The sequence below is a fragment of the Idiotropiscis lumnitzeri genome, chromosome 15, assembly GCF_059441095.1.
Source record: "Idiotropiscis lumnitzeri isolate Australia: NSW breed Sydney's pygmy pipehorse chromosome 15, RoL_Ilum_1.0, whole genome shotgun sequence".
In the NCBI taxonomy this organism is placed as follows: domain Eukaryota; kingdom Metazoa; phylum Chordata; class Actinopteri; order Syngnathiformes; family Syngnathidae; genus Idiotropiscis; species Idiotropiscis lumnitzeri.
Window position 1 is genome coordinate 710,414 of NC_142405.1, and position 15,134 is coordinate 725,547.

General features: G+C 47.0%; 3 protein-coding genes across 5 annotated transcripts; all 3 read left to right on the plus strand.

The window, feature by feature from the left end:
* The first annotated feature begins 442 nt into the window (after window positions 1–442).
* On the plus strand, window positions 443–6,831 carry stard3 (StAR related lipid transfer domain containing 3). 2 transcript variants are annotated; one of them, XM_088317862.1, is made up of 15 exons: window positions 443–563; window positions 1,750–2,001; window positions 2,084–2,161; window positions 2,616–2,693; window positions 2,774–2,827; window positions 3,030–3,147; window positions 3,224–3,325; window positions 3,388–3,443; window positions 3,519–3,611; window positions 3,712–3,774; window positions 4,362–4,457; window positions 4,634–4,713; window positions 4,789–4,893; window positions 4,961–5,054; window positions 5,562–6,831. In XM_088317862.1, exons 2-15 carry the CDS (start codon window positions 1,786–1,788, stop codon window positions 5,691–5,693), a joined length of 1,365 nt encoding a protein of 454 aa, XP_088173988.1. In that variant the 5' UTR covers window positions 443–563; window positions 1,750–1,785; the 3' UTR covers window positions 5,694–6,831. The 2 variants fall into 2 exon arrangements, with proteins under 2 accessions (XP_088173988.1, XP_088173987.1); XM_088317861.1 differs by having other exon boundaries at window positions 444–563; window positions 1,773–2,001.
* Window positions 6,832–7,526: 695 nt separating this feature from the next.
* Window positions 7,527–10,268, plus strand: LOC148322014 (melanoregulin). 2 transcript variants are annotated; one of them, XM_088317610.1, is made up of 6 exons: window positions 7,527–7,608; window positions 7,708–7,881; window positions 8,301–8,466; window positions 8,544–8,634; window positions 9,476–9,639; window positions 9,830–10,268. In XM_088317610.1, the coding sequence occupies exons 2-6, from the start codon at window positions 7,796–7,798 to the stop codon at window positions 10,019–10,021; spliced, it is 699 nt and encodes a 232-aa protein (XP_088173736.1). In that variant the 5' UTR covers window positions 7,527–7,608; window positions 7,708–7,795; the 3' UTR covers window positions 10,022–10,268. The 2 variants fall into 2 exon arrangements, with proteins under 2 accessions (XP_088173736.1, XP_088173737.1); XM_088317611.1 differs by having other exon boundaries at window positions 7,541–7,608; window positions 7,711–7,881.
* Window positions 10,269–13,099: 2,831 nt separating this feature from the next.
* tcap (titin-cap (telethonin)) lies at window positions 13,100–15,022 on the plus strand. The gene is made up of 2 exons (XM_088317456.1): window positions 13,100–13,365; window positions 14,134–15,022. Exons 1-2 carry the CDS (start codon window positions 13,217–13,219, stop codon window positions 14,522–14,524), a joined length of 540 nt encoding a protein of 179 aa, XP_088173582.1. The 5' UTR covers window positions 13,100–13,216; the 3' UTR covers window positions 14,525–15,022.
* The last annotated feature ends 112 nt before the right edge of the window (window positions 15,023–15,134 follow it).

Sequence of the window (15,134 nt, forward strand, 5' to 3'; positions counted from 1 at the left end):
AAAAGATTTTATTTACTTTTAAATTAATTTTATGTTACTGAGTGCCACCGAAACAGGAAGTTGTGAGCCGATGCATCTCTTACGGTGTTTTACCCATGACGGTAGTGGTCACATGAGCTTTGCAGTTGCAGTTTCGGTCACAATTTATCACTTCAACCAGAGCCTGCCTGTCAAAGTGAATATCCATTTTAATTTCTGATAAGCTAGTGACATTTTCAAGACTTTCCATAAATCATCTTTGCTCGAGTTAACGTTCGTTTTGTCACTAAATTCTGCTTGCTCTAGTCCATTTTTAAACAAAGCACATACATTTAGGTTGCCTTTAAAATTTTCAACTAACTTGCAAACGACTTTAGAAAACACAATGTTCACTTTTGCTTGTGAAAACTATTTCAAGAAACGACATTCCGAATTCGCGCAAGCGCACGCGGGCAATATAATCACGTGATTGAGCGTCAGACGACGACGATGTGGGGGTTTATCTTTCGTTCTCATTTTCCTCTTCGGAAGGTCGTAAGACTGGCAGGGAAACTTGGCATGGGGATGATGAAGCGATAAAACAAGTGAGTTAAAAACACCAACTAATGTCATTTTAATGAAGGCTTGAGGCACCAATGTGTGTCAACAATGTTCACTCCCGAGCTGGCCTTAATTTGTTGAACGTTACACACATCTAGCCAAGGGAAAAAGGGAAATTAGCCTTTGGGAGCTAACTTGGGCAGCTAGCAGCTGTAAAGTCAGCTGCTGAAGAACTTGATTGCTTATCTAAAATAATTGATACATTTTTATATATTCCCTTTCTGAATATTGTGTCGTCTTGTGTTTTTCGAAGTATGTTAGCTGCCTAGCCTGACATCTGGACTTGAAACTTCGAACCGGGGCAGTCTACAGATGTTTGTTTTTGTCGCTCGCTAAACGCGTTCTTGAATTGAAATGTCAACAAATGGGCTCACTTGGCATGCCAATCAATGTCATAAATAATATGTGGTGTGATGATGTATATTGTAATACATACCAACCGTGGAGAGATGAGTCACGGTGGAGACTTGTTGTTTACCTCAAGACAATCGAAACTCTGATTTGTGAGGTTGTGATTTATTCTTGCTAATGTTCTCCAGCGTAATAAGGCATAATACAATAAAATAACTTAGCTCTCATTAAAAGCTGGCATGAATTATATTTATTTTATTATTATTATTGTTTATTTGCAATCTTTGAATTTAATAACTTTTGTGTAAATTTTGCGTAACACAAAAGTACTATTAGGTGACTTGTGTCAGCTGAATCTTAATGGACAAGAAACTATCGGACAAAAGTATTTATATATTATTAATTTGTGCCTTTTCTTTTGTTGACGTGACCAAGCACACTTCATGTTCTTCGCTTGAAGGAACATCATCCCCGCATGTTTTCCGTCGCTCTCTGCTGCCACACGCCTGATACAAATGATCAGCTCTTCGGAAGCCTGATGATGATCCTAATAATTTGAATCAGGTGTGTGGCACCACGGAGAGAAGATAACATGCAGGATAGGTGCCCTCGAGGACAGGAGTTGGCGACCCCTGATCTAGACGCAATATTAATAAATAAAAAAAAATGACTGACCAACTAAAGCTTCTTTTTTTTTTGCAATACGAAAAATGCATTGTACTTCACCGCAATGTCTACTTGAATTAAAAATACATTGCATTTTCTAGAATGATTGTGTTCAGTGCAACACTTAACAGGAGTTCCTAACATTGATTGCAGTTTTTGGTGTGTGTATTTTCAAGTTGAGCGGGTAAAATGCCGGGCGCGGAGTACGGGGAGTTCGGGGGCAGCCTGCCCGCCATCGCCTCGCTGAACGCGTCGTATTCCACGTCGCTGTCGCTGCCTTCCCCGTACCTGCTGCTTCCACCGCCCGCCGAGCGCAAGCGCATCTCGGACGTGCGCCGCACTTTCTGCCTTTTCGTCACCTTTGACCTGCTCTTCATCTCACTGCTGTGGATCATCGAGCTCAACGTGAGAGACTTCTTTGTTTGTTTTGCTCAATTTTTTTGTTTTTGCCGTGTTCATGTCAAATTTGGCTGATGTGGCTCTGCAGATCTCCGTCACCATCTGGGACAGCTTAGCAAAGGAAGTCATCCACTACAACTTTAGGTCTTCCTTTTTTGACATCTTTGTAAGTAACAAGAGAGTATTGTCACACTAAAATGTTGTCAGCTTGTCAAACTGTTTACATCGTTTTCCCTAAGAAAAAATTAAATATCGCTCCAAGTGCCAATGTTGCAATGGAGTGAACCTAAGTGTTCATCGCAACCGAAATTGTGGTTTTATTCATAAAAAGTCTATTTTTTGTTATTGTACGTGTTGAACTTGATTTAAATATTGTAACTTGTCAATGATTGTTTTGCATACCTCAGAATCACTAATTAAATAGCTCACGCATACCAAATATGCACGTGAGGTGCAGTAATTATTTTCATCCACTTGGGGTCGCCACTCTCACATTCACACTGCAGTGTCTGTGACGATGCATGTGTGTGTCGGAATGATAGAGCAGTTTTGAGTTTAAAAAAAAAAAAAAAAGCCTTTTTTTCTTCCCAACCCTTATCATGTCCTCTCGCGGTTCCCAGATTCTGGCGCTCTTCCGCTTCCTGTGCCTGCAGGTGGGCTACGCCGCCTTCCGGCTGCGGCACTGGTGGGTGATCGCGGTGAGTCCACTTGGAATATTTGACGAAATTCCCCCCGCCCAAACATGAGGATGTAAAACCCCGAAATAATCACCTTGCAGGTCACCACCCTCGTGACCAGCGGCTTCCTCGTAGTGAAGGTCATCGTTTCAAACGTGAGTCCCCAAACGTATTTTCACTTCTGCACGAGTGTCGCTAAAAGTGAAACCGCTCCAGACGACAGAGGCGTATTCAGTCCGGTTTTTTTTGCGAGCCGCCTCGTTGGCACAGAGGAAGTGGCGCTACTTTTCACCTTGTGACCCTTCGCCATCGATTGCGACATGTTTATGGTGACTGCCCCACTTTGTGCGCGTGCAGCTTTTCTCCCAGAATGCATTTGGCTATGTGCTGCCCATCACCTCCTTCGTGGTGGCCTGGCTGGAGACCTGGTTCCTGGACTTCAAGGTTCTCCCGCAGGAGGCGGACGACGAGCGAGGTGGGCGGCGGCCATCGCACGCAAAACATCCCGAGCAGAAGCAAACTTTTGGAGGTTTGAACCTTCTTGTCCTCAGCGTACCTGGCGGCGGTGAATGCGGCCTGCGAGCGTGCCCCGATCATGTACCCTCGCGCCATGTCGGATGGACAATTCTATTCGCCGCCCGAATCGGTCGCAGGTAATGCCATCTCGGCTCGCATCGCCACCTCGTATTTGCTGATTCGCTTTCCCCTCTCGCAGGCTCTGAGGAAGATCTCGACGAGGAGGGCATCGGCCGTCGCGCCGTCACCGCTCAGGTCGGCCGAACGAGATCGTCCCTCGCCATCGAGGCGAGGCCTCTCTTCTCTGACTTTTCTATTTTCTCGCCGCAGGAGAAGGACTTTGTTCGGCAAGGACGCGAGGCCATGACCATCGTGGAGCAGATCCTCACCCAGGAGGGAAACTGGAAGTTTGAGAAGAACAATGTGAGTGAGCGCTTGCTGCATGCTTGGCTTTTTTTTTTTCACCACAGATGACGCCGCACCGTGAATCTTCACTATTCTTTGAATTGGTTTGTTGTTTTAGGACGCGGGCGACTCCGTCTACACTCTGGAGATTCCATTCCACGGGAAGACGTTCATCCTTAAGGTGAGGGAGGACAACGTCGTTTGCCACGACAATGTCACTGGCGACCCGCATCCTGTTGACATCATTCCACTTTTGTGGTCTCAGTTAAGCTATTTTAAATGGCACAAACCCATAATGGTCGCCGCTTCTCATGGCCTCATTGTTAAGTTGAGCATGAAAATGTTCCAAAGAGGTCACATTTGCCGCTTTGATCAATCCGCTGTGTCTTGTGCATCAAGTCGCTTTTGGTTTTACTACGGAAAACCTTCAACAGCCAACGGCCTTTGGAAGTGCGAGATCGAAGATTCGATGGGATGCGAGGACAATGTCGCTGTTGTTGATGCTGCGGGTTGCTTTATCACGTCAGCGGGCTTAATCGAATGTTTGCACGTGTGCAAAAAGGGATTTTCAAGCAAAACTTCAGGCCGGCATGCTTGCATCATGTGAGAAGAGAAACGTTGATTCATAGATAGCCATTTCAATCCTTTTGTTAGTTACAATTTTCAACTGTTAAAATCAAGTATTTGACCAACACCCCCCCCCCCACGCAGGCTTCATGTGGCCACACAATTTGATTGGCTTGGTGACGTTGTTTTGTGCTCTGGCAGGCCTTCATGCAATGTCCAGCCGAGCTGGTGTACCAGGAGGTGATTTTGCAGCCCGAGAAGATGGTCCTGTGGAACAGAACGGTGTCGGCCTGCCAGGTGAACCTTGAGCGGCCGAGCGATTGACAAAAGTTGATGGAATCTTTTTCTTCTTGCTCTCGATCGCTTTACTTTGAATGCGTCGAGCGTCGGTCGAAAAAACGAGATGCTACAGCGCAAGCTCAATGCTGTTTGCAATCTTGATGATCTTTTTTTTTAATTTCTCGTCTCCTCAGATCCTGCAGCGGGTGGACGACAACACGCTGGTGACGTACGACGTCTCAGCCGGGGCGGCCGGGGGAGTGGTGTCCGCTCGGTACCTAGCTGCCATCTTGGCTCGCCGCTCCTTGCCGTCTCGATGTTTTACAAATCATTTGTTTGGTCCGCACAGGGACTTTGTCAATGTCCGACGGGTGGAGCGTAAACGAGACTGCTACCTTTCTGCCGGCATGGCCACCGATCATGACGGCAAAGCACCGTGTGGACGTTATGTCAGGTCAGGAAAAAGGAGCGCCAAAAAAAACGTTTTTTTGTTTTCATTTCATTTGACGTTTTGCTCTCAGGGGAGAGAACGGTCCTGGCGGATTTGTGGTCCTCAAATCCAGCAGCAACCCATCCGTCTGCACCTTCATCTGGATCCTCAACACGGACCTGAAGGTGAGGTGACTCTCTTTAAAATTTGTAGTTATTCAATCAATCGGTTGTTGGACGAGCGCAAATTTCCCAGGTGTGAGTACTTTAACCTTGGGAGCCCAGTAACGCAGAACGTGAGCGCCTTTGTTCACGTCAGACGTTATGCGACATCGTTGTGAAATGCAATTAGCTTTAGAGCGCCTGGTTGTCGGCCATGAGTGTGCAAACGTCGCACGGAGAGCTGCTCAATTATATTGATTGATTTGACTTGACAGGGTCTTCACACCTCTGTTCAGGAAATATTTGAAACTCATCCAAGTTAAACACTAAAATGAAAACCCAAAATGCACTTTTTTATGGTGCGCACACGATCCATAAAGTTGTACTTGGACGAATGCGTGAGATTGGTCCTAATTCCGATCGGACACGCCCTAAAATGTTATAGAAAGTCTTCCCAGAAGACTAAAGGACAACGCGTCCCAATACTTTTATCTTTATAAAGCTTGTTTTTTTTTTTCTTTTTCTTCTCAGGGTCGACTACCGCGCTACCTCATACATCAGAGTCTGGCCGCCACCATGTTTGAGTTCATGTCCCACCTACGCCAGCGCATCGCCGAGCTGCGGCCCGCCAAGCGCTGCCAGCGCCAATACCACCCATGCTAGGACCTTGACCTGGCCCAAGACCGAAAATTGGCTCGTCTAAAGTCGAGGTTGGAGCTTTGCTGCGCGAGAGCACGCATTGGTCCCGGAAAATGACGTCGCCGTGAAGACTCAACTTTTCTCAGAGCCTTGCCTTCTTCTTCTGCTCGCTGGCTGCATCCGGTGCCTTCCCGCTCAACATTTTCCCGAAAAGTCACACGAGGGAGACATTACACGTCCAAGCTGATCTCCTTGCCTTGACTTGTGGGGAAAAAAAAAAAAAGGACAAAAATGGCTACAAATTGGGTTGCAATAGTGTGGTAAGTTTTTGGGAATTTAAGAAAAAGGAGAAAAAGTTGATTCATATAATATACATTGTCGTTTCCCATCACAAATTTACAATTTTCAAGTTTGAGACTTTTGTCACCCTCTGGCCAATCGCCATTTGTCACTTTCGGGGAAGTCCCGCCCCAAAATGGCTGCTTTCAACCAAAATGGCCGTCTTCCGCTTGAATTTGCGACATCGTTCCTTTTGCGCCCTCTTATGACAAACATATCCACCCACTTTCACGTCCGTGGGTTCAACAGACAATGACCACTGGGCGCCGTGCCAACCTATTTTCAACAGCAGCCAAGCCCCCCCAAAACAATGTCAATGTTTTGCAACTATTTCTGCATTGTCTTAATTATTATATTGCAAACATTTGCTGTGCCGACGGCCAGGACAAGTTTAGCATGAATACGAGCGCTTCACGGTAATTTATTATCATTTTTTTTTAGAATTCTGCTTAGTGGACTTTTCAAAATCCCAAAACCACGCAAACTTTGTTTTGGGGGTGTTTAAAAAAAAAAAAAAAGAAAGAAAAAGAGCAAATCATGCTCACATGTGATGATCCCGGCCAAAGGGAACAGATTGTTCTTCGCTCACATTCAGCGGCAGACATGTGAGTGTGGGAAAATGTCAGATGGGGGGGGAATGAGCCATGGAGGCGTTTTTGGTGCCTTCAACGCAATCTTTGCTTTGTGCTTGTTTCAACAATGTCACGCACACACACTGTACTGGTTTTGTTTATACAAACTTTCATTTGAAGTCGACGTGACAAACTGACCAACTGTTTATTTTTTTTTTTAGTGTCTAATAAATTGATTTCATGTTTCAAAAGTCTTTTATTTCACGGGCCATTCCCGGCACTCAACTGGTCACAGTTGAAATTCTTTTTACGTGAAATTGATTTGGACTGATAAAGATGGAAGGCAAAATGACAAAAGTTTTGAAAATCAGGACGCAAGTTGGCCAACGCAGTTTGGTTCAAAATACAAAATCAAAAAATGCTCGTCGTCGCCTCTCCAACCAAAACCGACAACGCAATTTTTTTTTTAATTAGAGATGCACGTAAACCTTTCTAGATTTTTTGGGGAGGGCGCTGATTCCAAATCTGGTCTCATTTTTTTTCGTGAGCACCATCAGCTTTTCATAAGTGAAGACTTTTTTTTTTATATTCTCAGAAAAAAAACTGCGCATATGTTCTGCAAAAGCGTCCGTTTGTGTGCGCATTCTTCGTGCCACAAAATGCTGCGTTATTGTTTACTGTCTTCTTGTCGTCGGCTGACCGAACGGATCACGGCTATCCACAATAAAGCCAATTGAGCCGGCCGTGTGAGTCACATGGAAACTTTTCTCTGGGCCCCCTGAGGAGGCAAAATTTTGCCAGTTTCGGGACGATTTTATAGCAACCAAGGCGGAGTCAAAGAGTGTGACAAGGCCCCTGGTGAAGAGAAAGAAAAGAGGTGTTGTGCTTGGACGGGGGGGGTTGGTCCCACTCACATGACACGACTGTGACGGTGTGCCGGGGCGATCTTTCCTGTGTGTCCTCGAGAGGCGGCAGACCTTCTCTGGCCTCCGCTGCAGCATCCTGCGAGATGGGAAACTGAATATGAGGTGATTCGAAAAAAGCCGCTTGAAGGACACCTTTTTTTTTTCCACATTTGCTCATTGTCCTTGTCCCTGTTTTTTTTTTTTTTTTTATCCTCACCTTAGCAGGATGTGAGAGCGACTGTGAAGCAAAAGGCACCCCTTGACATTGAAGACAAGAAGTGTTGTTGGGATATTCCGACGGCGATCCTCCATGGGCTCGGCGTTCTTCAAGTTCTGCTGCTGCTGCTGCTGTGCCGGCGACGATGACGACGACGATGAGAAGCAGCCCTTAGTGGAGTAAAAACACTCTTCCTTACACGCTCGTGGGTTTTTGTAAAAGGCAAATGAAGCCTTTGTCTCTGGATGAGGCGGAAGGAATTCGGTCGGGATCAGAAGACACGAGGATCGGTTATTGTGGAGGCGCCCGATACTTAAGACAAAAAAATCAATGATCCGACATTGAGCTGACTCTCCTTGACAGTAGTTGACGTTGGACTGACCCAATTTGACACTTCGGCGAATGGTCTCGGCTCACAAACGTTGCCATTGAGTTCAATTCAATTTTATACACTCAAAGATCGAATAGTCTGACTGATATCGGTCTTTAAAAAAAGGGCCTGTTTTTTCCAAAATCCATCTTTTATCTTTGTTTGGAAATATGTTGTATGCACGGGCTGAGATCACCATCCGACAAAATGCCCTCTGGCGTCTTTCAGGACGCCGGATCCGTTGGAGTATTTCAACCGCGAGGTGCGGAAGCGCCGCGACGAGGAGGCCAACTTGTGGAGCGAGCCGGGGGACCCCAGCCACTCGGAGCGGGATGACGACAGGGCGCTTTACTCGCTGCTGCAAGCCCGCAACAAGACGCGCATGGGATCCACGGTAAGTCAGAAGAAAAAAAAAAAAAAGACAAAATGAGAGTGAGGCCGGATTGAGCTTTGCAGTTTTGTCCTTTTTAGGGCTACCGCCGCCTGAGCGTCGACATCGAGGCCATGCGAGACACGCGTAGGGAAGTCCGGGACAAGTGGAAGACCATCTTGGAGAACCTTGGTGAGCCCTCATTTTTCTCTTCAGAACCGCATGTGGAAGTCAACCAGTCTTGTATAAAGAACGGTGGTGCCTTGAGATACAAGCGAGCCGCCTGAAAGAGTTATTTGAGATACAAGCCATCATTCAGACAATTCTTTGCTTTGACTTGTGAGCACAAACTTGAGGTACGAGCTGGCCGGCCATTGAAAAGACGCCAAGTATCAACCTTGTTTATTTAAAACAACGACATGGCTTTGCCTAAGGAAAGGCCGCTTAGCTTAATGCTAATAAACAATGCAAAACACCATTGACGTGCTAATTATTAGCATTGGCAATCCACCTTTTTATACTTCTATTACCCTCCCAATAAAAATGTAAAAAAATGTAGACGTATATTAAAGCATTAAAGAAGAGAAAGCGGCATTTCACAAATCAAGACACTCAGTTTGCGCACTTTGGCTACCAGGAGGCGATATAATGCAGACATACGGATAAACGAGACGAAGGAGACGTTACATTCCTCAAAATGAATATTTGTCGTTGGCGATAGAGAATATTTGCCTGTGAATATTGTTATTTACAATACGATACAACTTTATTTATATCGCGCATTTCACAACTGTCTACATGTGTCGCTTCACCGTTGGTGTTCAAATATCCATTGCTCCGACGGTTGTAACAACGCAACAATAATGACATTCGCTAGCCTGTCTATGACGTTGTGAATTGTTTTGTTAGCTTTTCTGAGGCAAAGCTGTGTTTTAACACCGCGACAATTTTTATGAATGCGGTCGGAACTGATCGGTACCGTGCCCGGCTCTGTCCTTCACGCAACAGGACCAAAGTTAATGATTTCTTCCAGGCTTCATGGCCGAGGCTGACTCGCTTCTGACCGTGTCGGCCGGCGCCTCGCTGGACCGCATGCGCAACGCCGCCGCCGCGCGCTCTCTGCTGCAGACGCTCCACTCCGAGACGTCGGTTTTCAGCAGCGGGGAGCCTCCGCCCGAGCGATACCTCTTCATCCTGGTGAGAAGCCTGAAAAGTGTCGACCACGTTCGGTTTGGCGTTGTGATGGCGATGGAATAACCTACTCCGAGCACCAATCGATTGCAGTTTTTCCTCTTCAAAATCGTCTTAGCCGGTCAATTCAGAACTGTAAAAAGCGACTCACAAACGGTTGCTCCGCTGCTCCTCACCTTTTGTCCTTCCTGACCAGGATCGCTTGCTGTACTTGGACATCGCCGAGGACTTTGTGACCAAGGCCAGGCGCTTCTTCCCGCCTCGGGACAACTCGGACGAGGACGAACCGTCCGGCGCCATCAACCTGCCGCTGCTGCTGGCCCGCGTGGAAGCCATGAACGGCTGCCCCGACGACGATGACAGTGGGGGGAGTCTGGAGAGGCCCTGAACGGCTGCAGTAGCTCCAGAAAACAGGCAGGGGGCGACAAACATCAAGGTTAGATGGTCGCAGGAAGCTTGAGAACCTTGCGGGCGTCTTCTGAGCGTCACATGACGAGACAACAAGTTGCCTATCCAAACAGCTGACTTGCTCAAGTATGTTTGGAGAATAGCAACCAGTCAAGTGTTTGTCCCCCCCCCCCCCCTCCTCCTCCTCCTCCCCCACGCGCACACCAGACCCAAGGCCCCTCCGGCCATGCCGCTCTCTGTATTTGTCCCGTTCGACAATGAGAACGAATAAAGTTGCAAGCCTTCGGAGTCCATCATGAGTCGACATCACATGTTGTCAGCGAGTTATTTGGAGAGCAGCGCCGAGATTAAAGGAGATGTTTTTGTCGTGAGACACGGTGTGCTTGTGCATGTGGGTCCAGTTGGCAGGGACACGCCGCTCCGCCAGGCATGCCGCAAATCCCCGGGCCCGGCATGGGGCGCCGTCCGGTGTCTGGTGGTCTTGCTGGAAAGCTGGACGCTGTTTTGGTGCTCAGCTGCTGCTTGTTGTTGTTGTTGTTGTTAAGAGAGCGACTCTCGTCTGCTCAAGGTCATGTTTGCGTGATACAAGAGAGACGATTGACATTTATTATATGGAACATAAAAACCTTGCAGGGACTTGCGTTTGTTGTCATGATTATTATGACCTCATCAAGTCGGTGCTGGCAATTTTCTTTTTTTTTTTCAGCTGCCATTTGATGGTTATGCCTTTTTGTCCCAGAATGTCGACAGGTGGCGCGATGCCCTCTTTTTTTGTCAATATTTTTTGAACTCATTGCACCACCGTCGTAGAGAAGGTCTCTGTCAAACCGGTCGGGATTTCGGGATTACTTCATACGACTTTGGCCGACTTCCATTTTATGGACAATCTTGTTGCAGTCAAAAGAATGTTCACATGCTTTCTTCAAAACAAAAGCAAATTCTCTGAAAATGGCCGCTCGCCAGGTTTTATTGAGCGGCCCTCGCACCCCCTTCCCTGCAAGTCCTCTTTCACCGTGGTGACAGCTCCTCCTAATGTCACCTCCTGACAGCTGTGATATGCAACGCGGAGCTCTTCTTCCTGGCAGGACCAACTCGCCCTACTCACACCCCCACGCATGTCGGTGGAGGCGGCGGGCTCATCACCAATACATGACTCGCCTCCGAAATCATCTTAAAAGGTGAACGCACGCCAGCGCGTCGCACCACTCGGTCATGTTGTGAGACGCTACTTTTCTTCAACGTTGCCGTGGTGTCATAACAAGTCGGAACAGATTCCAACTGGAATGTTTGGCCGGCAGTTGACACAAATCTCCATGTTTAACCTAAACCTAAAGCGTGCTAAGTCACACCTTTAAATCTTAAGCCCTAACCATTAACACGAAAGCCCGAAGCGTTAACCAAACAATCCATGTTTGCAAGCTTTTGACTCGTTGGATCTTTGAAGCCCGAGTCCCGGTCAAGCTTTGGACGTTTTGTTTCCATTCAGTAGTTCAGGGCCAAAAACACTTTTTAAAAAGGCCAGTTTGCCAGACCGTGTGTGTTTGATCATTTATGGATTTTTTTTTTTTTAAATATTGTTTTTCTTGCGGCCCAAATTTTCATCCCCCCTCAATTATGCACGTGATGGGCTGTCCCCACCGATATCTTATAGAACAATAGTTTTCCCTACGGTTATCCCATTTTTTTTAGATGGGTTGGTTTCACGTTAGGGATCGAGACATCAATTTCTTTTTTAATATATAGGGAAAAAAAAACAACAATTTTTTTCTCCGCCTTGAACACAATCCATTTTATTTGTAAACAAAATTATAGATTAGGTAATTACAAAATGTGGACCATGATTCAAACTTCCCATTGTCGCCGTTCCTTCTCCACCCTCCCCTCTCTGCTCGCGAGAAGAAAAAAAAAAGTGAATTGGTGCCACTTTGATACAAAACTTGAAACAAAACAGATTATGCCATCATAGCTATCGTGCGAATGTGCGTGTGCGTGCGTGTGTGTGTGTTAGTTATATCATCCCCCAATGCAGACCAGTGAGTCACTTTGCGAAACATCACACCAGCGGACAACTTTCCGAAGGCGAACGCTTCCCGGGCGATGTAACCCGAGTGTGGAGCGTGGCGCCCTGTCACTGAGGTGATGAATGTGCAGAAGCGGCCAGCGTGAGGCAGCGGGCCGTAACCAGCGCGTTTGATGGTGACGCGCGGCGCTGCACCAGCACAAAAGAAAAAAAACAAACTTTCATATTTGAGCAACTGCATGAAACACTCTTCCAACTCATTTGAGATGCAATTGCCAACCTCAAGCTGGGTCCAAACGGGACTTTTGTCAATGTTGGGTTAGGAATACCCAACGTACTGGGCTGAGGATCGGGAAATTGTTTACCAAATAAACAATTATTGCTTCATCAATTGTGATCAGGGAAATGCTTTTGTAATTCACCTTATGACGAGAGAATTTAATTATCGGAATGATCGATTCTAAAACTTTGCTTAGCGACCCGATTGGATGTTCCCCCACGTCCAGCCACCTTTTCTAAGAAGCTTACATTCAATTTATGGTGACCAGCTTGCAATCTTCAACGCAATCTGCTGGGTCAGTTGATCAATGAACCCGACTTTGGCTCCTCAAATTTCACAGCTGCCGAGCATTTTTTTAGCGTGTCAGATCAAGTTCAAGTGGTCGGGAAGTTCTCAAGTGAGTCGGCGTGGAGTCTTTGACCCAAAACCTCGGAGTCGAGTCTTGAAGTCGCGAAGGCTTAAAAGCTTAAAAGCTGGTGTGGTGGATGAAAAAGTGCGATGTTTCCACATTAGCAACGGCTCGCTCAATGTCCGTCAAGTCCAAACCCATATCGACATTCCGCGCTTCCTCTTCAAGGCCTGTTGTGTGTGTGTGGTTACGTAATCCAGTTTAATGTGGAAAGTGTTGGTCCGGCGACCATTTGGGTGGGGGGTTTTCATGCCAATTAGTCTCTGCAGACGAGCTTCGAACACTCGCGGGTGTCCGGTGTCAGCGTTGGGCCGATTGTCCGCTGACAACACGTGTCCGAAATAGCAACAGTGTGTCCATAAAGGCGGTGCGCTTCAGCCCCGACACGGCAGGACACCCAAAGACGGAGAGGAGGCCAGCTGGAGAAAATTTCAAATCCATCAGCGTCCAGACGAGATTGAGGAACATGCCCGTGTGCACCATCGCGGAGAAGTGTAACGGCGTCGTGGCCGGAGCCGAGCTGTCGTGTAGCGTCCGGGAAGAGAATAAGGCCCAGAGGGAGAGCTACTGCGCCGACTGGAAGAGCATCAGCCTCAAGACTCAACCTGAGGAACGGTGAGGAATGGCTTGGAACGCTCGTCATTTTGGGGACAAATAAGATATTTTAAGATATATATCATGTCATTTCTCCCACTATGTTGAAGGTCCACGTTAAAGGGGAAGCCCAAAAAAATTAGTAGCAATAAAATGTTCCATGCGCCTTCACTCGTCTAAACATGGCATTCTGGTTAATATTGCTTTTTCGGAATATGAGTGAAGCAGCAAAATGCGTCCATTTTCGCCATCTCCCCATTTTGTCACTTCTGTCGACTGAAAATGACATCACAGCCGCTCAGGGCTCAACGAATGACCAATCATGGCTCAGCTTGAGAAAATGTGAGTCATGATCGGTTGTTTCCTGAGCAACTGTGATGTCATATTTTCAAACAAAATGGCCGCCTCCTAAGATGGCTGAAAACGGATGCATTTTGCTGCTTCACTCACATTCCGCAAATGCAAAATGACCCAGAATGCCATGTTTCGACGAGTGATGCCGCATAAAACATTTGATTCCAAAATATTTTTGGGGGTTTGACTTCCCCTTTAAGAGCCAAACTTCAATTCTGTAAAAACTCGATTTGATCACATAAATTGTCATTTGTGTCCAACTTTGAAAATGCTTTAAAACTTTCAACCTTGCTCAAAAACTGCTCAAATTTTGCACCCTTAATTCACGACAGTTGAACAGGAAGTCATCCAATTTGGTGAAATTATACTTTGACTAACGCGTTGGCAATTCCCAAATTCACAAGCAGGTCTCCTAAATTTGATTGATGCCCGCAGGAAGACGATGAACATGAACGACACTTCCCGCAAGGAGACCCTCAGTCGGCAGTGGAAGGCCTCCCCCCTAACGCAGTCGTGCCCGTCGGGCGTCCTCCGCGTGGGCACGGTGGAGCGCGGCGTGAGGGAGCACCAGCTGCTTCCCAAGCGACACACCCTGCCCTTGCCCATCTTCACGCCCGCCGAGTTGGGCGTCCGGCTGGGCCGCGGCGCCCCGCACGCCCCCGAGGACCTGCGGTCCTTCCCCATGGCGGACGGCGCCTGCCCCGCCAAGAGGAGCGTGAGCGAGATCACGCGGGACCTGCCGCCCGTCAAGCCCACGCTCATGGAGTTCTCAAAGGCGCCCAAAGCTCTGGGACGCTCCATGTCCCAGGAGGCCCAGAGAGGCTGAAGCAAACGTGGACCATGCGCCGGATGATCGACGTGCATGCGCTCACTTGTGACGTCCTAAACCTAAAAAGTTGTTTCTGATTTGTAGCGATGGCACTTGAGGCCGGCACAGCAAAGACGTGATTGTGTTCTTACCGGGATAGAGCGTATCGACTGCACTTTCGTGATAGGAGGGAAGCGTCAAGTCAAGGACGTATTTTACATTGGAAACATTTCACGGCACGCCGTAAAAAAATGTATTTGTCATTTTCGGTCCGTTTAGTATGGTTGTGTTCTGACCGGGATGGAAAAGCTTTGGAAGGAAGCATCAAGTGTAAGAAGGACAGTAGAGCATGTGGTTCTGCAAACACCTGAGCATGGTGTTCGAGTGTATATAGGTCAAGTATTTGCGTGTCTTTTGTGTTCGTCTTTTCACCGAGTGGATGTTGTTTAACATTACCTGAGAGTAAAAATGCACATGTTTGAATTTATGTTTTTAATAAAATCAGAGCTGCTATTCCCTCTTTTCTCACGCCGCTGTGACTCGTGTGTCCAACAATTCTGTCCTTTCCCAAACGAAAATATTCTTTGCATTTTATATTTTAGGTCTTAACTATAATCAACTTGTATCT

What these genes read in the sequence shown, in the direction of transcription:
- stard3 (XM_088317862.1), top strand. Translation starts at nt 1,786, where the DNA reads ATGCCGGGCGCGGAGTACGGGGAGTTCGGGGGCAGCCTGCCCGCCATC. An exon ending in GTCGCGCCGTCACCGCTCAG is followed by an intron (nt 3,444 to 3,518) that starts GTCGGCCGAACG and finishes TTCTCGCCGCAG; the next exon opens with GAGAAGGACTTTGTTCGGCA. An exon ending in GGAAGACGTTCATCCTTAAG is followed by an intron (nt 3,775 to 4,361) that starts GTGAGGGAGGAC and finishes GTGCTCTGGCAG; the next exon opens with GCCTTCATGCAATGTCCAGC.
- LOC148322014 (XM_088317610.1), top strand. Translation starts at nt 7,796, where the DNA reads ATGGGCTCGGCGTTCTTCAAGTTCTGCTGCTGCTGCTGCTGTGCCGGC. An exon ending in GAGAAGCAGCCCTTAGTGGA is followed by an intron (nt 7,882 to 8,300) that starts GTAAAAACACTC and finishes GGCGTCTTTCAG; the next exon opens with GACGCCGGATCCGTTGGAGT. An exon ending in GACCATCTTGGAGAACCTTG is followed by an intron (nt 8,635 to 9,475) that starts GTGAGCCCTCAT and finishes GATTTCTTCCAG; the next exon opens with GCTTCATGGCCGAGGCTGAC.
- tcap (XM_088317456.1), top strand. Translation starts at nt 13,217, where the DNA reads ATGCCCGTGTGCACCATCGCGGAGAAGTGTAACGGCGTCGTGGCCGGA. An exon ending in AAGACTCAACCTGAGGAACG is followed by an intron (nt 13,366 to 14,133) that starts GTGAGGAATGGC and finishes TGATGCCCGCAG; the next exon opens with GAAGACGATGAACATGAACG.